Raw genomic sequence first — 23,974 nt, forward strand, 5'->3', positions numbered from 1 at the left:
CCTGTGCTTCCTGCTTTCAGTAGCCTATTATTTCACCTTTATATTCTTATAACAGTGAGTTTCCCTCAGTTTCACTCTGTATTCCTAAACGTTTCCACTTTTCACCCTCAGTTATGCTTGACCCTCTACACCTTTCTCTATCTCAACTTCTATTTCAGTCTTTTTACAGCTCTGAACCTCCCTCCTGTCTTTTTCTCTCACACCCACCACCATTTGTTCTTTCTTCTCACTGTAATGGCTCTTTCTCTTCTCTGGTTGCGCAGGCCAATCTGAGGAAGTTCATGGACCTCATCCAGCATTATCAGGTGGACAAAGTGTCTAAGTTGTTGGAGAGAGGCTTCGATCCCAACTACCATGACAGTGAGACTGGAGGTAAGGCTGCGCCCTGCTTACAAGCCCGAACACAGAACACAGACTTAAAACTATATCTAAGAAACTTATGAGTTCCAAAAATAAAGAGGGCTGTATTTCAATGTGAGTTTGTATTTGTAAATTGGTGTTCTGACACCAGGGTATTCTACAAAACCGGTATTTGCTTCAGTTACCGGTCCTAGCAAAGGACTCACAGTGTGGCCACAGAGGCATTGTTGACTTTCAGTATAGATTCAGGTTTGGAATTAATTGTGCAGTATGTAGGTTACCAAGAGAGAGACATGTGGGTGTCATTTCCAGAGCTGAGGCAGCAATGAGTTGTTCAAATCTCCCCTTAAAGGTTCTAAAGGTCAAGCATCTGAAACAGACACATAGTGAACTCAAATGTGTAAATATGTTTTGTTTAAGAGAAACCAAATCTGAATAGACGTGAGGACAACTGGTCCAGCAAAATCACAAAACAAGCTTACTTTCTCTCTTTACACTTGGTGGCCATGCGGGTACTTAAGTTTAGGTTTTGAGAAATCTGCCTCTGAAACTTATTCTGACACCAAAACAATGAGCGCTATTTAGTTTGTTAGTCTTTTTTTAGAGGAAATAAAGGTCAGTGGATTAATTGGAGTAACCGACAAATGCGCGGTGCATTTGTTGAATTGGGGTGGCGGCAGCAGTAGTTTGAGAGAGACAGATATGTAAAAACCTGGGCAAATAAAATTAGCTCAGCTGGTAGAGTGTGCCTCATGTACAAGGCTGAGTCCTTTCTGTCAACCCGTTCTCCCTCCCCGACCCGTCACATATGGACGCATGGCGTCGGTTTGTAACGCACTGGGGATCCCTGTAGCGTCATAGTTCAGCGCAGTGGGGGGGGAAGCCCTGTAGCGTCAGGTATATGATATTTAACAGAAAAGACTGAGTGAGGAGGCGGTTGGGGTGGATGGGGGGCCAGAACCCGGACTTTGAACCAGGAGACTGGTGTTTGTGTCCCGTGTGGAACAAAAAGTCATCATTTAAATATTTTTATTGAAGTTATGCGAGTTATATCAATTGCGTAAGTTACTCAAGTGATGTAAGTTAACTTACGTGTTAAGTGACGTACGGAGTTATTTTAACCCAAACCAGGATCTTTTCCGAACCTTAACCAAGTAGTTTACCAAACTAAACCGAACCAAACTGCAACGTTTCGCAACTTTAATAATGTGCCGTTTCAAAATGCTAGCGTTTGATTTTGAAAGTCTATCCGGACGTTGCATATTTATTGTTGCTAACTTTACCAAGTATATCCAGCTGCAGCCGGACCCTTCTCAACTTTATTGGGCATTGCACATTTGTTGTTGCTAAGTGTTGCTTAAAAGTCTAAAAACGACGCGAAAGGGGTACCCAGGGGCGTTCAAAAGCAGCGCTCCCTCATGTCCTGCCTCTCTCCACCTGTCTTATCAGAAATAAAGGCAAAAAGCTCAAAAAAGTGTCACACAAATGTAGAATTGTGTCCTTTGGGTGAATGGACCCTTCAAGACACCATGGGATGGGGTTAGGGTACAATAGTAAACAGTACTATGAGAGACGTAGCGGTTTGGCCTTGGTGCCAAGTGTAAAAACGCTGTCAAATAAACACTCACACTATACCATAAGTTCAGAAAGGAAGCAAGCGGCCAGCCACTGGAGTGGGGTACGTTGCCCTCTGTGATGGATTTTGTTTGTGTTGAGTATCTTCCAGTATAAACATTTGAGTTGTGAAGTCAGGCTGCTGCGTCCTGAGTAAATAGTCATTGTAGCTCTATGTTGTTACACTCAACCAAACTTGGAGGGGGGGGCATCCAGTGCCCAGAGTAATGAGCTGTGTCCTAATGTGTTCTCAGCACAGCTCACAAACGTTCCATAAAGACAAAGTGAGCAGATGTTTCATGTGATGCCAAGATAGGATAACGGTTAAAATATAACCCCTCGTAGGCCCACTTGGAGGCTGAGAGTCCTGTCTGGGGAGACTACATCCTGGCAAGCATAATCACGTATTATCTCCAAACATGCACATCTACTCGGTTGTACACTTGACTTAATTTGCTGTGGAGCCTGCTCGTGCGATCAACATCAGATATTGAAATCCATCAAGAGGGTTAGGTGTGTCAATAACAGTAGCCTCAACAGGCCGGAACAGACTGCACTCCCAAAAACATGTTGAGTTTAGAGGAAGGGATGCAGCGCCCTCCGTTCACAGGAGTTCCTGCATGTTTTCTGTGGTTGTCCAAAGGCATTCTGGATAATAATGGGACAACAAAGTGAAGTGGAGGGCGGCAGGTGAGGGCAGATTTGTTAACTGTAGGTGAGGGAAATTGTAAAAATATAAAATCTTTTTTAATGTTAGAACAGTTTCTCATTGCATTTAGATGATGGCTGGAAAATAAAAACATCTAGATAAACATGGGCAGTAAGATGATAAGAAACCAATTGCCACATTATATTCTGCTTGCTCATCCCTCCCATGGGCTCCTAATCATCACATTGGCTTTTGGATGAGTATCGTGCTCAATGGGGAATGGGAGTCAGCGATCCTTATGATTGACAGGAAACTCTCAAGGCCATGTAGTTAAAACACAGCAGGAGGACAATCAGGGAGTCAGTTTAAGAGCTGTGCTTCTGGGGGGCACTGAGAACCACACAAGGTTCAGCTGCACTGACACACAGGGACAATAATCAGCCAGTGAGGAGTTCTGAGAGCACTCTGTGAGATAGAAAACCTCTTCTATCTTTAAAAAGAACAACAGAAATCATCCTTTCTGAAGAGGGTCGCTGTTGTCCTTGCTGTGTAGGGAGAAGGGATTTCCTTACACGGATTTCAAAATAACTCTCAGCTATCATCTAAAGCATCTTGTATTTAAAAGCTCATTACAAACACCGAAGTATTAAGGGTAGCAATTATGTTTATTTACGACAACTTAATGAATATGTCAAGGGTATCTCAGCAGTGCAGGTGCTCTTAACACAGCCAGTATTGAGTGGACGAGGGAAACATTGGTCTGTTGGGGAAAATAGAGGTGGTGCTGAGAGGAGAAAGGGTTATTAAGCAGAGAATTGAGGTTTTCTTAATGGGCTTTGAGAGCTGTTGTTAAATGAATGCCTTTATTGCTGATGGGAAGAGTTGTCTCTGGGGCTAAGGACTCTTGTTACTCAGCCTTTACTAGCTATTGGTTTCAGATGTCCAGCAAAAGTGATTAAGAAAAGAAAATACAAAGACTCTTCTTCTTCCTGCTGCTCATGTCTGCACACAGTCGGAGAAATGAAGGCTCATTTTCATCCCTTCAGAGGAAGCCACTTGCTGCCATCCGTACTTGTACAATGTGAGAAAAAACTGTCACATAACTTTGAAAATTGCCCAAGATATCATGACAATCATGGAGATCTCATTTCCTTTGGTAAATGTTCTGTTTTACCCCCGTTTGCTCTGTTTTCTGTTGGTTTGACATTTGTACAAAAATTGTCAATATGAACATACTCATTCAATACATCATGCAAGAACCGGTGGCAGAATGCAGCCCACAAGACAGAGAACAATAAATCCACTAAATTCACATTTTACTTAAACACTTCACGTCATGCTGAGCTCATCAGATAAAATGTTCAACGTTTCAGACATGCTGCATTGATCACATAGCAACAGCTTACTTAAAACCAGAGTGTTGGACTTTTAAATAGAAATGAACGTCCGGTACATTCAAGGCCTTACCAAACAATAAGCTGGGAAAAAAATCAATGTCACGCAGCTGTAAAGTGACAAAAACATGACTTATTCCAGTTGAGTAAGGCCTTTTCCATTTAAATCAAAGATGGCACAGGACTGTTTATTTGCTGAGCCACTGGGGAGCTTCCAGTTCTCTATGTATATAGTTTATATAGCCCAATACATATACACCCTCTGTCCTTAAACCTGTGATGTACTATTGAATCTTCTGTGTTACTAGCTGTGTCCCATTTTTAAATTACACACTAATTTTAAGTGTGTTCACACTGGAAAAATGAGTAAAGTAAGTAGAATTAAACAAGCTAGCACAATGGCAATGCTAAGATGCTGATGCTTAGCAGGCACAATGTTTACAACGTTCATCATCTTAATGCTGGCATTTGCTAATTAGCACCAAACCATCAAGCATCAAACATCAAGGAGGCGCTCACGAAGTACAGGTGAGGCTGATGTCATTAGTTTTGCAGGTATTTGATCATAAATTAAAGTATTAAACATTTTACATTTTTTCTAACCTGGTGATGATGTTGGATAAAAGGTAATCTTGAGGTGACATGAATGTGTGTATGAAATATCACTGCATACCATCGACCACCACACTAGCATGGCTTAAAAGTCAGTATGCGTTTAAAAAAAGGAAATGCTTGCGTTAACGTAATTGAATTAAGCGTAATTGAAAGAGCGGCTCCTAGCTGGAAAGAAAGACTTTAGAAAACACAAATATTACAAATTGAAAGATTCCTGTATAGCACGCAGAGAAAATTAGGACACATCAATTATCTCTGAGTGCCTTATTTTGATGACCTCATTTAGATAGACATGTTTAATGATGTCTTAATCACAGCAAAGGTTTTATTCCTCTAATTAGTTGTGACAGACAGATGACCTGCTTTTTATCATCCTGCTTAACATCGGTGCAGAAGAGGTAACAACACTGAAGAGGGACGCGATCTGAAAAGAAAATCTTTAAAATCCAAAATGAGGAGCAGAATTGTGCTTTTTCTTTTCACCTTTTCTGTGACGTGCTTGTTCTTTATCAGGCGTCGTTCATCCGAGGCAGGCCACAGCTACTTCTTGAGGCTAACCTCACTCACATTTACAATTTATTTGAAGCAGTTTATTTGAAATCTGGAGCAGGCACCTTCAGCTCACGTTGGAAGGTGAGTACAGTGTAATTCAAACTTGAATGCCGACCACTTAACCACAGTGAAGAGGATAAGAATGAGTCTCGGGCCTCCTTCAAGTGGTGCTGTTTGTCAGCCGTGGGAGTGTGATGTTAGCCACCTGCAGGAAACAACCTCAATAGATAAAGATCTTACTTATGATTATAATACAGGATGAAACTGGAAATTTGGCATGTCAAAATTAGCCAAACTTAATTAATTAATTAATTAATTAATTAAATTCATCCAAACTGTAACTCTTCGCACTGGGCATTGCATAAATACTTGCAACACATGACATGCATGCGTGCAAGCAACCATCATAATCAGACAGAAAGAGAGAAATTTAAATAGAATTAAAAGATTAATTACATTTGAAAAGAAAAATAAGCAGCTATGGGCTGAAAGAAAACGAAAGTCAGATTTGTTTGTGTGGAGTCACTTCATTCATTCAGGTAGCATGATGCCAAGTCAAGTAAATTTTCTCTATATATCCCCAAATCACAAATCTGGAATTTAGCATACGACAGTTTGGCCCCATTTAATGGTAAGAATTAGAAGAACCCTGAGCAAGAGCAACAGAGGAGGAGTCCTCGGGAAAGTATTTATGTTCCCAGGGCTGTTTTCTGTTGATTGGTCATCAGATGATGTGTCCTCCTACAGTTATCAAATATGCTCTGATGAACGCTTCTCACAAAAAATGCATCAGCAGATTTGTTAATCTATTGATTGCAACCAAATGCACCCAAACTATTCACACATGACGTAATCCTTTTGCTGTTTTTACCCCCTTTAGGAAATAAAGACAACACATGCTGTACAGAGTAGACAGAAACAACAACAGTGAAATAGAATGATTATTTCAGATCAATAGAGTCAAAATAAATGGATTCACTGGACCTTTGGGGAGAAGTTACGGACATTTTACAGCTTCTTTAGTTTTAATAGCAGGTAATCAATCCCCAGTATTTCTCCAGGGAGGATTTTGTGCCTTCTGTGCAAGTGCTCTCAGTTACACTCAGCTACGAGGGGTTGTGGCAAGATAAATGTAGAGGATTTCCTGCGTGGCAGAAAAACATAAGCACTTCAAATGAGCAGGTAAACGCCCTCAGATCACCAAAAACAGTGGATCATTTAGGGCAAACATGGCTTGAATGATTGTTTTTACGCCCCTATTCTGCCAAAATCTCACACTTGTGTTTTTCAGTGGTGTAATTACGCAGTTTATACACTCAACAGACTCTGTATCAGTCTGGATGGAATATGGAAACACCAGTTAAACCTGAGGTGAACCTTTGCCGGGACCAGGCTAGTCTGAAAGATACGATTTCCCTGCTATTCGCTCATGCTTGTTTCAACTTGCGAGTTTCCAGAAAGAAGAAATTTCTTAAACAAGCATGGATTACCTGGTGATGTTCTGCGTGAAATACCCTGCAGGTGCGATGTCTGGTTATTAATCGTCATGTGACTTCAGCTGTGCTACTTTAACCAAGCAGACTTTTCCCAGGTGGTTTGTACCAAAGAAAATAAACTGTGTCATCACATCCTTAGATGAGTCCCTGGAGTCGTGTGCCATACTGCTTTTACTCGGATGAAATCACTGTTTTAGTTGTAGTACTGTTTTTTGTTTTTTTTTTGGCTCTTACAGGAAAATTTTCTCTTTTCATAAATTATTAAAAACAAACCTGCTGGAATTATTTTGATGTCATTCTGTTGGGTATGTTTCTTTATTTCTATGTACGTAAAATATCTATATATATTTGTTTTTTTTTAGAGAAAGGAAACATCCTTTCCTCTGAAGCGTCTCGTGAAGTGACGTCATTTCTGATAACTTGATCAGCTGGATCAGCTGTCAGTCGGCTCGAACAGATTTAGAGACTTTTGTGTGGATGAAGTTTGTGTGTGCAGCACACATGTGCACTGTGCTGATAATAATAAAGACTATTATTATTTAAGGCAGCATGTTTTCTCTCTGTGGCTGGTACAAAGGCACATGAAGAACTACCTGCATTCTGCCTGTATAATGTGTCTTGCTCAGAGGCACAGGATCAGTTCTATTGGTATCAACTTTATATTATTTTAGTTTTTGCTTCTGTATTAATTAATATTCTGATTGTGAATTCATTGTTGAATAACCGAGAATATGATCATGGTGTATTTTAAACATTGGAAATGGTTTATTAGGCTAAATGTTTCAGGGGATATTGATTAATTGATTAATTCAAAGCAGACTCTCAGGAATTATCAGCCTCACATGTGACTGAATGGAAGTGATGATAAATGATGTAAAAAGTGTTTCTTGCTGACAGACAGACTCTCCGACTTTCTCAGATTTTAATTGTCTCCATAATAGAACTTATTTGGGGAAATAACAGATCATGAAAAGAAAAATCTTATTAATAAATGAAGAAAGTTGTTTGTGGTCCTTTTGTTGTTCAGACCTACAATGAACACAGATTTTCAACTAGACGCTGAATCAGAAAACAAATCTAATAACACTAACTTGGGAGTGAGACACTTGAGTATAATCTGTTATCTGCCTTCACTCCAATCAATAACTGATATCCAATAGCTCCACTGACGGACTAAAAATATGAGATTTGGCACAGCCTAGAGCGAGAAGCCAGGAAAAGTGAAATAAGAGACTTGTGAAGTATGCGCTATGCGAGGTAAATTATCAGGGTGTAACCAGAGTAGACAAAACTTGTACCATTCTAAAACACCAGCGATGTAAAACGTGACCACCGTGTATGTTGTTCCAAGTGGAAACAAGATTCCAAACCGCAGCAGTTGTTGATCACTACGAGTCTGCAATCAACTTCAGTAAATAATTTGTCCAGTAGTATGTGACATTAGCTGCAGACACACACACGAGCGTAAAAAATAAAAAAGATTCCGTCTTCGACTTCTTCTTTCTAGAGAGCCCGCTGACATTTGCAGCTCATCTGGACAATGTGGTGGAGATAATTAAGGTGCTGAAGAACGGAGGAGCTCACCTGGACTTCAGAGCCAAAGATGGCATGACTGCCCTCCACAAAGCTGCACGCTCCAAAAACCTGGTTACACTCACGGTAAAGCAACCCGCTCTCCTCCGTTTTGGTCTTCACACCTGCTCACATGTGCATTGCTGGATTTGTTGAAGTGTAAATCACAATGCAAGTCTGACAAATTCCAGATCATGCTTAGTGATCTCTTTGCAGCGTAAGCAACATCAGCATCAACTTTTGATGCATGCAGACCTGTCACTGAGGTGATAAAGGGATGATGCTTCTGAGTGCTCTAGTAAAGTGAAGGCTAAAGACGAGAGAGCTTTTCTGTCAGCCCTTCCTGAGGAGCTAAGACAAGCAAAATCTGTTTCTCTTTTAAATCTATCTTAAAGCGCTTTTTTATGTGTGTACTTTTCTTTGTGCGGTTGTCTTTTTTTTATGTTCAATTATCATTTTAAACTTTCATCGTTTTAATATTTTAATCAGTTGTACTTTGTCTTTTGTGATGGATAAAAGCACTCTGTACCATTTGTTTTAATTATTGTTATGATAATTCACACACACCCTTGTCTCTCCTCAGACGCTGCTGGAGTTGGGAGCTTCACCAGACTACAAGGACAGCCGTGGTTTGACTCCTCTGTATCACAGCGTGGTCGTGGGAGGAGACCCGGGCTGCTGCGAGCTCCTGCTGAACCACCATGCTGTCGTCTGCTGCCAGGACGAGAACGGCTGGCATGAAGTTCACCAGGTAAACACGCACACACATGCGCACGCCAGCAGATTTACCAGGTGCACGCACACGAGCGCAGAGGTATTGTTTTTTGGGTTGTTTGTTATTTGCAACAGCTTGTATTGGGAAAGCATTACTAAAGCACACACAGCCTTCCCCGGCTGTGGGCGACTGTCTTGGCAGCTGTTACCCGTTGAAGTAGATAAAGCCATTTAAAGAGAGCCACCCTGCAGCAGTGATAAACTATGAGCATCCCCACACAGTGGTGTGTGTGTGTGTGTGTGTGTGTGTGTGTGTGTGTGTGCGTGCAACCATGTGTTTAGGCCTTCAGCTTTATCAGATTGCTTCTGTCTCTCCCTGTCGAGTTGCAAAATCTCCGCCTTCCCCCATCTGTCCCATTTCAGACACCATAGCAATCAGCTGTCAGGCAGGACCGTGAACATCAGGATGGCTGCTGCTAGTTTGGAGTTCAAGGATGTGTTTATTCATTCATAAAATCCTGGAAAACCTTCTCATCCAACACTAGTTTACACAACAATAAAGAAAAACCCCTACTATAACCATAAAATAAAGAATTGTAGAAATATTAAAAACTTGTTGTAATCCTCAGTCTCTCAGCTCTTCTAGATAAAATCAGTTTTACTTGTTTTCCCACCGCCTCCATTAAGAATACCTGTTACACACTAAAAATATATTATGTGTCAGTTTGTCAAGCAAGAAGGCTAGAGTCTACAGCCATGCTAGAGGCTCTGAGGCACAGCGGTGACCTAATGCTAAAGTTAGCCTGCTAACGTGCTCACAATGACGGTGCTAACAAGCTGATGCCAAACATGTAGAATGGTCCCCATAATCACCATCTTAATTTAGTGCTAACATTTTCTAATTAGCACTAAGCATAACGTTCATCTGTGGATGATGATGTCATTAGATTTGCAGGTATTTGGTTCCAAACCAAAGTTTTGGACGAAATAAAATGGATTTTCTCAGATTCAGAGAAATCCTCTCTGCCATTAGCCCTTCTAAACTGACGGCTCACAAATCGGTCATACAAACACGTCTCTACCTAGAAGTCCTTCTAGGTACGAGGTATTGTTTTACAACACCGACTGACATTGTCTGGAAAATAAAACGTTAGATATTACACATTTGACTATAATTTTCAAGCTTTGGTGAGATTATTGCAACAAGAAAATAGATCTTGAAAGTAAAATGTTTTGCCTGGCTGTGCAAATGCTTTTGTAACACAACCCAGTTCCATTGCTTAGAATACTTATAACGTGTGTTATGGAACGTTTTTTTTTTTAACCTGCTCTGATTGATAAGCAGCCATTTGGGTTATTGTCATTCATTCGTTCACAAACCTCCCAATCTCTGAAATAAGCTGCAGTGTAAATGGGTCATTTCAAAATGATCCCCTCTTGCACTCAACAGCTAACTTGGCATCTGTCTCCACAACCACTCATTAAAGTCATTTACAGAGGAAATTGGTTCATAAAAGCAATGACTTCCTGCTCAGCCTCAGTTTGTAATTGTCTTCTACACTCTGCCTTGATTGAATTCAATTGTACATTTGTTTAAGTTTTCCCTCACACTCTTCTACCCTTCCATCTTTTGATGACTGGGTTCAAACTGAGGGTACAGCTGCTTCTCATCTTGACATCATCTCCTTTGCAGCACACTGACATCTAGTGTTAAAGGCCTCTTACTGCAACTACTAACCAGTGAAGGTGTTAAAGGCTTTATTTGACTGTGTGTGTGTGTCTCTCTCTCTGCAGGCTTGTCGTCATGGTCATGTGCAGCACCTGGAGCATCTGCTGTTCTATGGAGCAGACATGGGGGCCCAGAATGCCTCGGGAAACACTGCTCTACACATCTGTGCCCTATACAACCAGGTGAGCGGGGGCGCTGTGATTCTGTACTTGATGTGTGTGTAATGTGAAAAGAGAGCACGCACCACTATTAGATTGACCTGGCACTATTTTAAGATGGTTTAGCCAAATCTGTTGTAAAAATCAGGAGAAATGTGGAACAACATGCTGTAAAGGGAAAGGTATGACGATTAAATAAAACTTTTATTCAGACATACTGTAAACTACTGACTAAATCTCATCTGTGAGATAACTGTTGTTGTGATTTGGCGCTAAATAAATAAAATTGAATTGAAATTGAAAATTGAATCAAAATGGACATCTTTCTTAAAAGGAAAATCCTTTCCTGAGCTTTCTAACCTTCAAATTGATCTTTTTTCAAATGTAATTTCTTTTCCTGTGATTAATTTTATTCCAACATATGATTTTCAGTATTTCCATTAGAATAATTTTAATGTATTTGTTGGTTTTGTATTGAAATTGATTATTTCCTATGTGTTTTTGTGGTTTTGTTATCATGTAGAGCCTTTTGTATGCTGCTGTCTTGGCCAGATCATAGACATGGGGCGGCAATATGTTGGGGCTCAACAGCGCGGTATGCAGCATTTTTCATGAATGAAGTAATTTGGTGCCATATAGCAGAGTGTCTGTCACCTCACTGCACAGCGAGCCGCTAACAGCAGCTTTATGGTCTGAGCAAGCTAGCTGCTGCGTGCTAGTCAACAACATTGCCAAGCAAACTCCTTTTTGTAGTTTGACCGTGTCTTTTTCAGACGTAGCTATATCATCATATTTCACCGCAGCAACGCGCCAGTGCGGAGCAGAATGGGCTGTTCACAACTAACCACTGCGCTGTGGTAACCTTTATAACAAAATTTCCACAGAAAACATCGTGAAACACAGCTGCAGGCTTCCGACACACTACGCTCCTTAGTGAGCTTCAAATGAGGCTTACTGTTCAGTTTCTCTGGACTGTCCCTCAGGGTCACAACGTTAGTCCTACGTCCGAGCCTGCTAGCCACATTAGCCGCGCATTATGCTAAGGCCGAGTTAGCTAACCTTTAAAATAAACAGTAAAACAACACAAAACACGGCAACACTTACAGCTTCAGAGTTTGAAGTCGTGTCACGTACAGCCCACGGCGATCCATCCTTCTCGTTATGGTTGTGGAACTATTGAAGCACTCCTTTATTAATTTAACACGCCCTGAAGTGTACAGTATGAACATTGCGGTTGTTGCGGTGCTTGCCAGCCTCCGCGGTAGGCTTGACCAATAGCGCGGTATTTCAATTTTGCGGTTATGGCGACAGCCCTACATAGACGTCAACGGGTCTTACCTGGTTAAATATATGAGTTAGATAAAAATGAAAAAAAGAGTTTGGGCTCTGAATGTAATAAAGAAGACATTCAACAGGCAGCAGATGACGGTGTTGCCAGTCCTTTTGGATACTGAAACGATTTTTAAGGAAAACAGACATAAGACTGTTACATTTGGGCAACATGCAAAAGTCGAGTATTGGCTGAACACGGTCAGTCATGTGTTCCTGTATTAGCTGACAGGTACCACACCTATTGGATATTACAGAACTGACTGGATGACCTTAAATGCTCCATGCTCACCTTTACTCTCCATGCTGCCGCGTGTTTGCTGCTCTTACTGCAGCGACTCCACCTCTTTCAGTTCTGCTCTGTTTGTACACACCCTGCAGGGTCTTTCTTCTCTTTTCCCACGGTCCTTGCATGTTATGTATCCTGATAATGTATTTGACACTCTAATGCAGGGATCCTGCAGAATTCCCAGTGGTCTGTCTACCTCTAATTGCAATTTACATTTGAACTATGTGATCGTTTCCTGACGGAGCCTCAGTTAATAGCTAAATAGCTATTCGATGTTGATGTGGAAAATAAACGTCTGTAATATGGCTCAATCTTATATGTGAATTTATATGAAATCGTTTTCTGTTATAAACATAAAAATGTTTTTTACATACATTTTTATTTCTGATTTGTTTCTCAACCCAACATTTATTGTTTATAGAAGCCCCATAAGCTTCAACCATATAGCCTCCTCGTGGTACTACTTGTGGTACTACTTGGGGTACTTGGGCTAAATTACTAGATCTGCTAGATCGCCTCAGCCGCAAAACGTTTTTTTTTGGAAAGGATCCCTACAGGGAGAGACCTTTTGATAAAAAGTAACTAAAGTCTTTTGTCACCCAGTGCGGCTGTGAGGCTCAAGGCTGTGTTTTAATAGTTTCTGGGCATCAATGGAGCATCAGGCTGTGAGACACACACAGGACTTGTTGGTATTCATTGGTAGTTTGGGTATTTTCATGGGATTTGTTGGCAATAAAAAAAATATTCAATATCACCAGATCCTTAAAAGTTCAGCGTCTAAGTTATAGTGGCATCTAGTGGTGAGGGTTGCGAATTGCCAGCAACTGCTCACTCACCGCTCACCCCTCCCTTTTCATGCACGCAGGAGAAGCTACAGTGGCCGACACGCTCTGTCGGCTCTTGTGCTAAATAATACGCGTCGTCCTCCATTTGTCCAAATTTCTCTTCTCTTCTTACTTCTAACAAACCAGACTGCTACTAATACTACTACCACATGGCGACCTCCACGTTAGAGGAGCTGCAGTGTAGATAGAAATGTCTCATTCCAAGCTAATAAAAACATTATTACGGTTCATTATGTAAGGTCTTTATACACCACTGAAGACATAGTTATGGATCTTACATTGCATTTCTGTCAATAGATCCTCCTAAATATTACACACTGAACTTTAAGTCAGATCATTCCAAAAGCCATCATTTAAGTCATGAGAATGCACAGAGGAACAAAACATTTCAGGCTTTGGATGCATAGATAATTTCTTGTTGGTAGGATCAATTCATGGTTGGTTTTGGCATTTTATTTTTAGTTGATGATAATAGAAATATATAGAATTTATATCATTTAAAGCTGGATGAATCATTGAAGATGGTAATGGTTGCTCCATCTGTGAAACAGAGGGTGGTCATGTAACCTGGATTATTCTGATATTAGGCTGTTATACTGTACGTCTGTAATAAATATGCACGAGTTCTCCCTCCTCCTTGATAGATGGAGTGCTCTGAGAAGATTACAGTGCAGAATGTTGCATAAAAACTTCTGGCGAGAATATGTGACACTCGTCCTCTATACTTCCACTGTCATCTTTCTCCATCAGTGATCTACACTCACTAACACAACATGAACTGCACAAGAAAAATCCATTTAAGCCTGAAGTTTCCATGGTGTCCAAGCTGCATCATCCTGGCTTATCGTCAGCATCACGGACATTAGCGAGATGACCTTTCTCATATTTCATCCCTGTCTCTCCAGTCCTTACATTTCTTTTGTTGCTCTGCTTGTAATTATATTCCAAAAGCTAAAACGGCCCTGCTTTAATTCATTGCTCTGACGGATGTCACACATTTCCATTTTGAAGCTTCATTATAAATGTAGCTTCTATAGAAAAAAATATGTCGTGGGATTTCTGCACAACATCCATGAGTAAAAATAACACCACTCATGCATGGCTTAAAATAAAATGTCTAAATGTCTAATCGCAGCAATATTTGTAATGCCGACAACACTGTACAGTTTATGGTTGTCTATCAGTATCTGTGTGAGGCGGTTTTTCAACTCTCAATAGCTTATTGTGGATCTAAAAAAAGTATTTATATTCATGTGTGTGTGCACAGTACATGCGTGGTTGAGCACTTTGTGGGCGATTTGTGCAGTAGATTCAAACCCCTCAGCACTCTCCATCTCTCTGTTCTTCTCTCTCTCTCTTTCTCTCTCTCACTCCCTCTTTCTCTTTGAGTGGAGCAATAGATACACACTTAACAGCGAGTGAAGCTCCATTCCTGATATAGGTAGTAGATGTTCTGTTGTTCTTTTTCTCCTTTCCCTGTGTCAGTGCTGGGATGTTTAGACATTCAGCCACACTGCTGCATCACTTCCTGCTGTACTGACATCTTTTGGGAAATTCTGCTAATGTCACTGGAAGCTAATCAACCTTTTCCCTCAACAAAGTAGGAGAATTAAAGGATTTCAGTGTTGCTTTACACATTTTCTGAGCTTTATTTAAATATTTTTGTTCCTCTTTCTGCCCCCAGGATAACTGTGCCAGAGTGCTGCTTGTTCGTGGAGCTGACAAAGAAGTGAAGAACTACAACAGCCAGAGTCCATTTCAGGTAGAGTAATAAAAAAACCAAAACAGTCTTGTTCACTGCCATTTGCTTGTAGAGGCTATTATGGGAGATCGATTTCAGCTTTCAGCGTAAAGAAAACATTTTTAGTAGCAGCACATTTTCTTCATCTCATTTGTTACCATAGCAACTGTGCAAAATGGTCAAGGTCAGTTGCAACCAGGGATTGCAAATGTCTTTCTGGCCATTATTAGATTTGTTTCAGTTAAACTGTATTTCGAGGAGAACCAAAAGTGAGCATCAAACCTCAACAGCGTCTGCTTAGCTTGTCTCTGACCGGGTGTCTTTACACACTCAAAACACACTGTGTTATCTGCAAACTGTCAACTTTGAGGAACACAGAAAAAACAGCTGTAGCTGCAATTTTCAGTTCATCCAACTTGTTTCTGGAAGTGTTTTTTTATTTTTTATAAAGGAGAACTTGTAGGAAGTGTGTGTAAACCTTTAATTAACTCAAGATTTTAATGTGACAGATTAAAGCAAACGATAATGCTATTATACGTTATTGTACACTTCATGCAATTTCAGACCCTTAGTATATAAAAACGTGACGCACAATTATACTGGAAGTGCTAAAGTTTGAGTGTGCGTTCATAATTATTTGAGCTGGTATTACATGTATGCTTATGATAAGAGTCGATGAGACAGAACTTCATCCCAAGGGAAATCATGATAATAATTCATATTTGAATGCATGTGTACTTGTATGTTTGTGTTGGTAATGGTTGAAGTGTGTATGCTTCAGCAGCACATCCATCCCAGGGAACAAACCCCAGAAGCAGTGAAAGCTGCATAGCTCAAATGATTGACTCATAACCTACGCCTGAGTTACAAAAGAGCCTTATTCAGGCGGGCGTTTATGAAAGGCAGTCCCACAGGGTCCTCGACTGTCATCCACAGCCACTTCAGTGGAGCGCTTCATTAGCTAGAGCGCTTCATAAAGGGAGTGAGCCCGGGCCGAATGGAGATCACGTCAGGGTGTTAGTCAGCGTTTGAACTGCGTGTTAGGTTTGCAGTCGTGGCCTAGATTTAGCTCTCCGTGTTGATGTTACGTGCAGGGTGGCAGGTGGTGCGGCGGTTAGGACTGTAACCTCACGGGCAAGACGGTTCTGGGTTCTGGTTTTTCTGTGTGGAGCACGTTCTCGCTGGGCCTGCGTGGGTTCTCTCCAGGTGCTCTTGTTTCCTCCCTCAAGTTAATTGGCGACTGAGTGAGGTTCTCATAAACATCACTTACACTGTAGATTTAAGTCTACATTACAAACTCTTTGCTGATGTTGTTTGGTACTGTTTTGTTGTTTTATAATAGAGGTGGATGACAAATTAGCATAAATTCAGATAAATAATTTTACATGTACTCTCTTATCCCTGTATTTAATGTGGTTTTGATCATGTTTGGGAAATGATGGTTACATGAGGTTATTCCATTGGATACATGATCACAACAGTATTCAGGTTTCTGACCACTGATACATTTACTCGTTTAGCTGATGCTTTTATCCAAAGCAACTTATTGCTATATACACTCACCTGACACTTTATTATGTACACCTGTTCAATTGCTTGTTAACACAAATAGCTAATCAGGCACTCACGTGACAGCAACTCAATGCATTTAGGCATGTAGACGTGGTCAAGACGACTTGCTGAAGTTCAAGCCGAGCATCAGAACGGGGAAGAAAGGGGATTTAAGAGACTTTGAATGTGGCGTGGTTGTTTGTGCCAGACGGGCTGGTCTGAGGATTTCAGAAACTGCTGATTTACTTGAATTTTCACCACAACCATCTCTACGACGAAAATGCCTTGTTGATGTCAGAGGAGAATGGGCAGACTGGTTCCAGATGACAGAAAGGCAACAGTAACTCAAATAACCACTCATTACAACCAAGGCATGCAGAATACCATCTCTGAACGCACAACACGTCCAACCTCGAAGCAGAAGACCACAGCGGGGGCCACTCCTGTCAGCTGAGAACAGCTAACTACAATTCACCAAAACTGGACAACAGAAGATTGGAAAAACGTTGCCTGGTCTGATGAGTCGCCATTTCAGCTGCGACATTCAGATGGTCGGGTCAGAATGTGGCGTAAACAACATGAAAGCATGGATCCATCCTGCCTCGTATCGACGGTTCAGGCTGCTGGTGCTGGTGTGGTGGTGTGGGGGATATTTTCTCGGCACCCTTTGGGTCCCTTAGTACCAACTGAGCATCGTTCAAACGCGACAGCCTCCCTGAGTCTTGCTGACCACGTCCATCCCTTTATGACCACAGCGTACCATCTTCTGATGGCTGCTTCCAGCAGGACAATGCACCATGTCACAAAGCTCAAACCATCTCAAACTGGTTTCTTGAACATGACAATGAGTTCACTGAAGTCCAATGGCCTCCACAGTCACCAGATCTCTATCCAGCAGAGCCCCTTTAGGATGAGGTGGGACGGGAGATTCTCATCATGGATGTGCAGCCGACAAATCTGCAGCAGCTGCGTGACACTATCATGTCAGTATGGACCAAAGTCTCTGAGGAAGGTTTCCAACACCTTGTTGAAAGTATGCCACGAAGAATTAAGGCAGTTTTTGATGGCAAAAGGGGGTCCAACCCAGTACTAGCAAGGTTTATCTAAATAAAGTGGCCAGTGAGTGTATGTCAGAGGTCGCATGGAGCCTAGGGATTAAGTTTCTTGCTCCCACTTTTATCCAGGTCTCGCACACCAAAGGCATGTGTTACCCACCATTGTTGCACTGCAAAATGCGTGAAATGTGAGAAATTCAACCTGGCAAGTCCAGTTTGAGTAAACGTGTTAGTTTGAAGGCTTATTGTGCACCAAAACACTGCACAGAGTAACTTTTCTAACAAATCCATGTCAATAATTGTCAATATTTTTCTTACTGTGGTAGAATGGTAGAAAGACAGCGTTCACATTACAAAGTAATCTACCAGCAGTGCTTCCATGTATTTGATTGGGCAAGATGACAATCATCATATGAGAATCATGTGGCCTCCAGATCTCAAACCAACTGAACACCCACGATGTGAGCGACGTGTTAGACAGCGCTCTCCACCAAACACCAAATGTGGGAATATGTTTTCTAAGGATGGTGTCCATCCCTCCACTGGAGCTCAGGGAATTAGAGAATCTCTGACAAGGAGGGTTGAAGCTATTCTGGAGGTTCATTGATGCCTTATTAAGACACTTTTTGTTGGTTTCCCCTTTTATTAGTCACCCACTCAATTTGGCAAATGCGTTACATACCGTGTAGAATAATCAATTTATGCTCATTGCAGCAAGTCGTAGTCCACTTGTGCAGGACATTACAGTACACTAGTATAGCACTACCAGGATAATATAATCTTATTATAGTTATACTAAAAAAAGCAAGTATTACTGCTCTTTTTAATCTGTTCAACAGTTACAAGAAATGGTTTAACTCCTTCAGAATTACAGTGCAAGGGATGCTTTCTACAGCCAACATTTTGTCCAAGCTTTCAACAAACAGACAGGGAGAAATCTGTTGTAAAAGAGACAAACAGCAGTTCTTCTACTGACAGTACCCTCAACATCAGAACAACAAGCAGCCACTAGACACGCTGTGGACGCTCACTTGTTTTCGAGTGGAAAAACTCGCTCTTCTGCTCTTACTATCTTTATCTCTGTTGCACTCTCCACCTACACATGGAGCCAAGAGCTGAATCCAACAAGTTTATGCCTGTTTTCTGAGTGGCCTGCATTCTTGGAAATGTAGGAATCAGTAGCTGAAGTAGATGAAAGAAGAACAGATTGGTGCATCAAAACAAACTACAAATTACAACACGTAAACTAGACAACACATGTTCACCCAAACATTCCACCTATGTGTTAGTGATTCCAAAACCACCGGCTCTAATCTTCTACTACAACATCTTCCACTCTCCTACTTTCAGGTTCTTCACCAGATTTTGGAATCTGGCTGCAGGAATTTTTCATTCAGGCACAAGAGCATTATTTAGGTCCAACGCTGTTGCTGTGAGATAAGCTCTGGCTCACAGTTGGCGTTCCGGTTCACCCTAGAAGCGTTGGATTGGGTTGAGGTCATGACTCCACGCAGGGCAGTCACTAGAAAAGTCATTTCTTTACAAAGCTGGCTCTGTGCGCGGGGGCATTGTGATGTTGAAACAGGAAAGAGACAAACACAAAACAAAGTACATCACTGAATGTTTTAGCATTAAGATTTCCCTTGCCCAAACTAGGACAAACAGACCCACACTTAAAGTATAAAGGCCATGAAGTGTTTTAGCCAGGTTCTTTTGTGCTTTTTGGACAAGTCATTGTCTAACTGAGTAGCCTCCAAAGCAGCAGGAAGGATAAATATGTGTTGTTCTAAATAACATCATGCTAGTTGTTGTTTACTAGATAGCCAAACATTTATGGAAAACCATGTCCACATACTTTTGTCATTTCATCTTTGCTAGTGATGCAGGTGGGAGCAATTGCAGTAGGTTCTCATTAAGGTTTTGCTAATGATTAGTCCCTCTTTATACAGTATATATATTTGTGGCTCTTTATTTGTGCATGTAGTTTTACCAAGTCTTATAATCTCCAGAGAGAGGGAGCACTCTGTATACTTGTCAATTCAACAGAGGAAACTGCCTGAAAACACCATTATTAGGAGCCAACAACTGGAAAGTGCAAATGCTAATAAACAGCGATTGCCACAGCTGAATGAAGCACGCTTATGTTGTGCCGCTGCGTGTGCTCCTAATTAGGGCACTGTGTGGGAGTGTGGCCATGCCATTTGATAATATCATGTGTCAGTTCACTGTCTGACTGTGTGTGTGTGTGTGTGTGTCACAGCTTAGCCTGATAACCATTGTTGCATACAACAAAAGGAAAAGAATTTGAGCTGAAGCACTGAAAACTCCCATCATCCTCTCGGAGTGCCCGGTTCTTCAGATAGAGAGAGGGCTTTCAAAGAGATAAAAATTCACTTTTCTTTATTTAACAATCCCCTTCAATAATTTCCCACATCCTCTCAGCTTCCTTTAACGTGTCTTTGCTCTTTTTGTTACCTTTCCAGTGTAACCTCTGTGCTGTTTTAATCCTCTCTGCAATACCTAATTTCATTTACCTTTCTTCCTTTCACTCATGTTCATCTCCATGTTCTTTATATCTCTTCTGTACTTTCGTCTATGCCATTCTTCTAATCTAATTCTTTTCTCCACTCCACTTTTCCACTTCCTTCCTCCCCCATTATATCCTGCCCTCTTTGCCCCCACACTGTCTCTTGATGTACCCGTCGCCTTTGGCACATACTGTAAGTCAGACATGATTTCTCCCTCTGCTTCTCTTAGACATGTGGTGAATTACAGCCACCAGTGACATGTGATACTATAGTATAGTAGGCCAAGGTATTGTCAGAGTACTCAAATATCCATATCAAATAATTCCAGAGGCTGCTGTCATTCTGCCAAAGCACAACTACACTATGTAGACAAAAGTACAGGGACACCCCTGGGCCAATACTTTTGCGAAGGGATGTTTTTTCATGGTGTGGTCTTTGTTAAGGGGAATCTTAATAGTTCTTCCAACAATTTGTGTTTGGCCTTTCAATGTGAGAATACCAACTTGCACAAAGCAGCTCCATAAAGAAATGTTTTTTGCAGTTTGGTGTGGAGGAACTTGACTGGCCAGCTCAGATCCCTGACCTCAAACATGTCGAACGCCTTTGGGATCAACTTGAACGAAGCCAGGCCCTCTCGTCCAATATCAGTGTCTGACCTCACAAATGCTCTTCTGGATGAATGGGGAACAGTTCCCACAGACAAACTCCAAAATCTTCCAAGAAGAGTGGAAGCTGTTATAGCTGCAGAGGTGCGACCAACTCTATATTTATGGAGATATATAATGTGTAGGTGTCCCAGCACTTTTGTCTATATAGTGTACTTCTGCAAATACTAACATAACACTAAAGTAACATTTCTACCTGGTTCAGCTTAAACCCCCAACAAACAGCTAAGTTTTGGTGCCATAGTAGCAATTGCAGCCCAAGAGATGCTATCAGAGAGAGCCACTCTCCACCGCCAAGTCCTAATCCCTCAGCTGCTTTAAACAGTATTTTTTTATGGATTAATTGGTTTTGTGTAATCTGAAAGGGTTGGCTGGTAGTGACAAACCCACCGAGGATACAGTCCCCCTCGGCTCTACGGAGTGTTTTTTTTTTTTTTTTACAGTAGCTCATTATTTTGGTTTTACAGCCGGCATCGCGTTGCCCTTATTGTTAATTCTCAGTGCTCTTAGAAAGCCACTGGACACTACCTGTCCAGCAAGGATTTTCCTCAAAGGCTGGTCAAAGCCAAAACTCAGCTGAAAGGAGAATGAATATCAGACGTACATTAATCAGGTGAATAACTAATGTTGCTACTAATAGCTTTCAAATTAACAATATCTTAACACCTTTAGCCTATAATGTAATAATATGTGTTGTGTTTACAACTTGTTGCATAGCATTTACTGTCCAAGCAGTCTGGCATGATAATGCAGTAATCATCATGGAAAGTCTGAAAGTGCCTATCGCTTGTTATTACAAATGGATGACATGAGCCCACAGATTTTAAAATATGTTGATGTCTGTAAAGGAAAGCAGTATCCTGTGCAGACACAGACTGATGAAGACCTACCTTACTACAGTCAAAATGTCGTCAAATCCTAACATTCACATTGCTCCTGCTCCCATAAGCAAGTGAGCGGGAAGTTTGTTGAGGTGTTTTTTTGTATATGTTTGAAAATGATGTGTTGTGTCTTTATCTTAAAAGGTCTGTGGAGAAAGTCTTGAATATCTACCTCTCATAACCTCTCATGGAAACATAGCAAATAAAATTGATCTAATCTCTTGTAGGTGCACTTTTCTACAACTTTACTTATTGTGGCTCAAATGAATCCACCCAATCTGACTCAATGGGCATCATGAAGGATAATGTAACGATAAAACAAACCCCTATCCCCTGTTATTGGAGTTTGATTAGCTTGTAAAGTTTGTACTTGATGAGTAATGCACCGTATTTTAATTGCAGCACTCAGCTCTTTTTCCTCGGCTAGGACCGCTGGCTCTGTTCTCCTTCCTGTCTTGGACTTTTGTTCTTCATTGATTGCTGATTGATTTTCCATCTCGTGCGTCCTCTGTCCCCCTTCTTGGATTTTGATCTGGCAGACTTGTTGCCGCAGCTGATGTTCCACTTGGCTGCAAGCGCCTCACAACGCTGCTCCACCTCCTTCCCACCCCCTCTACTTTTGTGTTATACACAACCATGTGTCTCTATGACAACCAGGGCAGAACAGGAAAAGAATCGATGGGGGGGCGGTGACGGTGGTGGGCGGTGGAATGATAATGACGGAGAAATTGGGATTTGTTACCTGGTTTCATATCACATTACCTTATCAATTCAAATGAAACTTAAGTGTGTGTTGAGTAAGTGCCCTCTGCGGCCCTCTGTGGCCCTCTGCGGCCCTCTGTAACATCTGTCATGGATCAGCTTGCACAAAAACCATCTCCTCCGTAGCTTCCTTAACTCTGGTTTCCTCTAAGCGCCGTGATTGGAGTACAAGCACACAGCAAAATCAGCGCAGAGAGGCGATAAAAAATCCAGAGATCTAATTTGATGGGGTGATGAGCATGAACTACTGCTGAAATGCTTGATTAAAATCACCCAAAGGTCTATGCTTCAGTGAACCCCTTATTCCAGCAGCACCGTGACTGCCAGTCGCCTCCTGTCCACTGCTGCTTAGTAAGAGATGCTCTCAAGTTCCCCCAGAGGCAAATGCAGAGGCTTTTACTGTGCTTGTTGTTGTAGTAAAGGAATTCTTACTATTTTGATCAGTCAGACATGTTAAAATATACTCCCGAGAATATAGATAGAGACGATGTTCTACTCTGTTGAAGTAAAGTGAACTGACATACATCCATCAGTTGTACAAGTAGTCCTGACATAAATAGGGTTTAAAGGCATACCCATGGAACACTAACAAAACAAAAAGCATCACTAAGTTTGCCATCTCCAGTGAAGGCTGCCCTCTTTGGACTAATCACTAACAAAGAAACATTTCTTTCCATTCTTGGGCCAATCAGTGTCTTTTAAAACACCAGGCTCATCGTTCCCCTAATTTTATAATAAACCAATCAGCATCATCTGAGATTTTGCGTGAACTACTGCTAATTCTAAGCAGCATTAATCACTGTTTTTGATTCTTTAAAGTGTCAGTAGGTAAAAAGATAACTTTTTGTCATATTTGCTGAAACTGTCACAATATTATCCAACGAAGGTTAAAGTCAAGGGCAACTGGACTTTGTTGAAGATACTGGAAGACGTCTCGTCCCTCATCCAAAGGACTTCTTCAGTTCTGACTGACTGGCAGGGAAACTCAGCTATTTAACCTCAGTGGGGTCGTTGGCCCGGGTCATCGATACCGCCGGTTCGTTAGTGTTCCTTGTTGCTGTGACGACAGTCGTTACAGTCGTTAAGACTACCTGTGGCCAAGACTGAACGACCACCATCCATCCAGTGTTTTAGGTGTTTGACCCTTACTATACATCTTGACCTCTCTCCATTGTACCATTCTTGTTTAACATTTTTCTCCCAACTTTATGGAGAAAAATATGAATACTAAATCATTGGAGTTACCCCGTTTTAACATTTAACGTCATTACTGCTCAGTTCATTTATGAGATCAGCTCATTAGTATCCTGGATAATGTGATGGATGGGGCTGGTCCATAGTCTCTCCTCTGATTTCAGTCAATAAAAAGAGGGCATTCTGACTTGGTGATGGCCAGTAAGCATTGATTGAGATGAGGTTACCTATAATCTTAACCACTGTCAGTGAAATGTTGTTAAAACAACAGTCTCATATAA

At 41.3% G+C, this 23,974-nt stretch overlaps 1 protein-coding gene across 6 annotated transcripts in view; it reads left to right on the top strand.

The window, feature by feature from the left end:
- LOC123958919 (SH3 and multiple ankyrin repeat domains protein 2-like) overlaps positions 1–23,974 on the top strand; it is a 221,894-nt gene that overhangs the window by 88,924 nt on the left and 108,996 nt on the right. For 5 of the 6 annotated variants that reach the window (XM_046032667.1, XM_046032666.1, XM_046032668.1 and 2 more), the window contains exons 5-9: positions 264–372; positions 8,188–8,339; positions 8,836–9,003; positions 10,761–10,877; positions 15,001–15,078. In XM_046032667.1, the coding sequence (XP_045888623.1) occupies positions 264–372; positions 8,188–8,339; positions 8,836–9,003; positions 10,761–10,877; positions 15,001–15,078 (624 nt within the window). The remainder of the gene's footprint in view (positions 1–263; positions 373–8,187; positions 8,340–8,835; positions 9,004–10,760; positions 10,878–15,000; positions 15,079–23,974) is intronic. The other variant, XM_046032670.1, reaches the window with a different exon arrangement.

Source organism: Micropterus dolomieu, linkage group LG20 (genome assembly GCF_021292245.1).
Source record: "Micropterus dolomieu isolate WLL.071019.BEF.003 ecotype Adirondacks linkage group LG20, ASM2129224v1, whole genome shotgun sequence".
Taxonomy (NCBI): Eukaryota; Metazoa; Chordata; class Actinopteri; order Centrarchiformes; family Centrarchidae; genus Micropterus; species Micropterus dolomieu.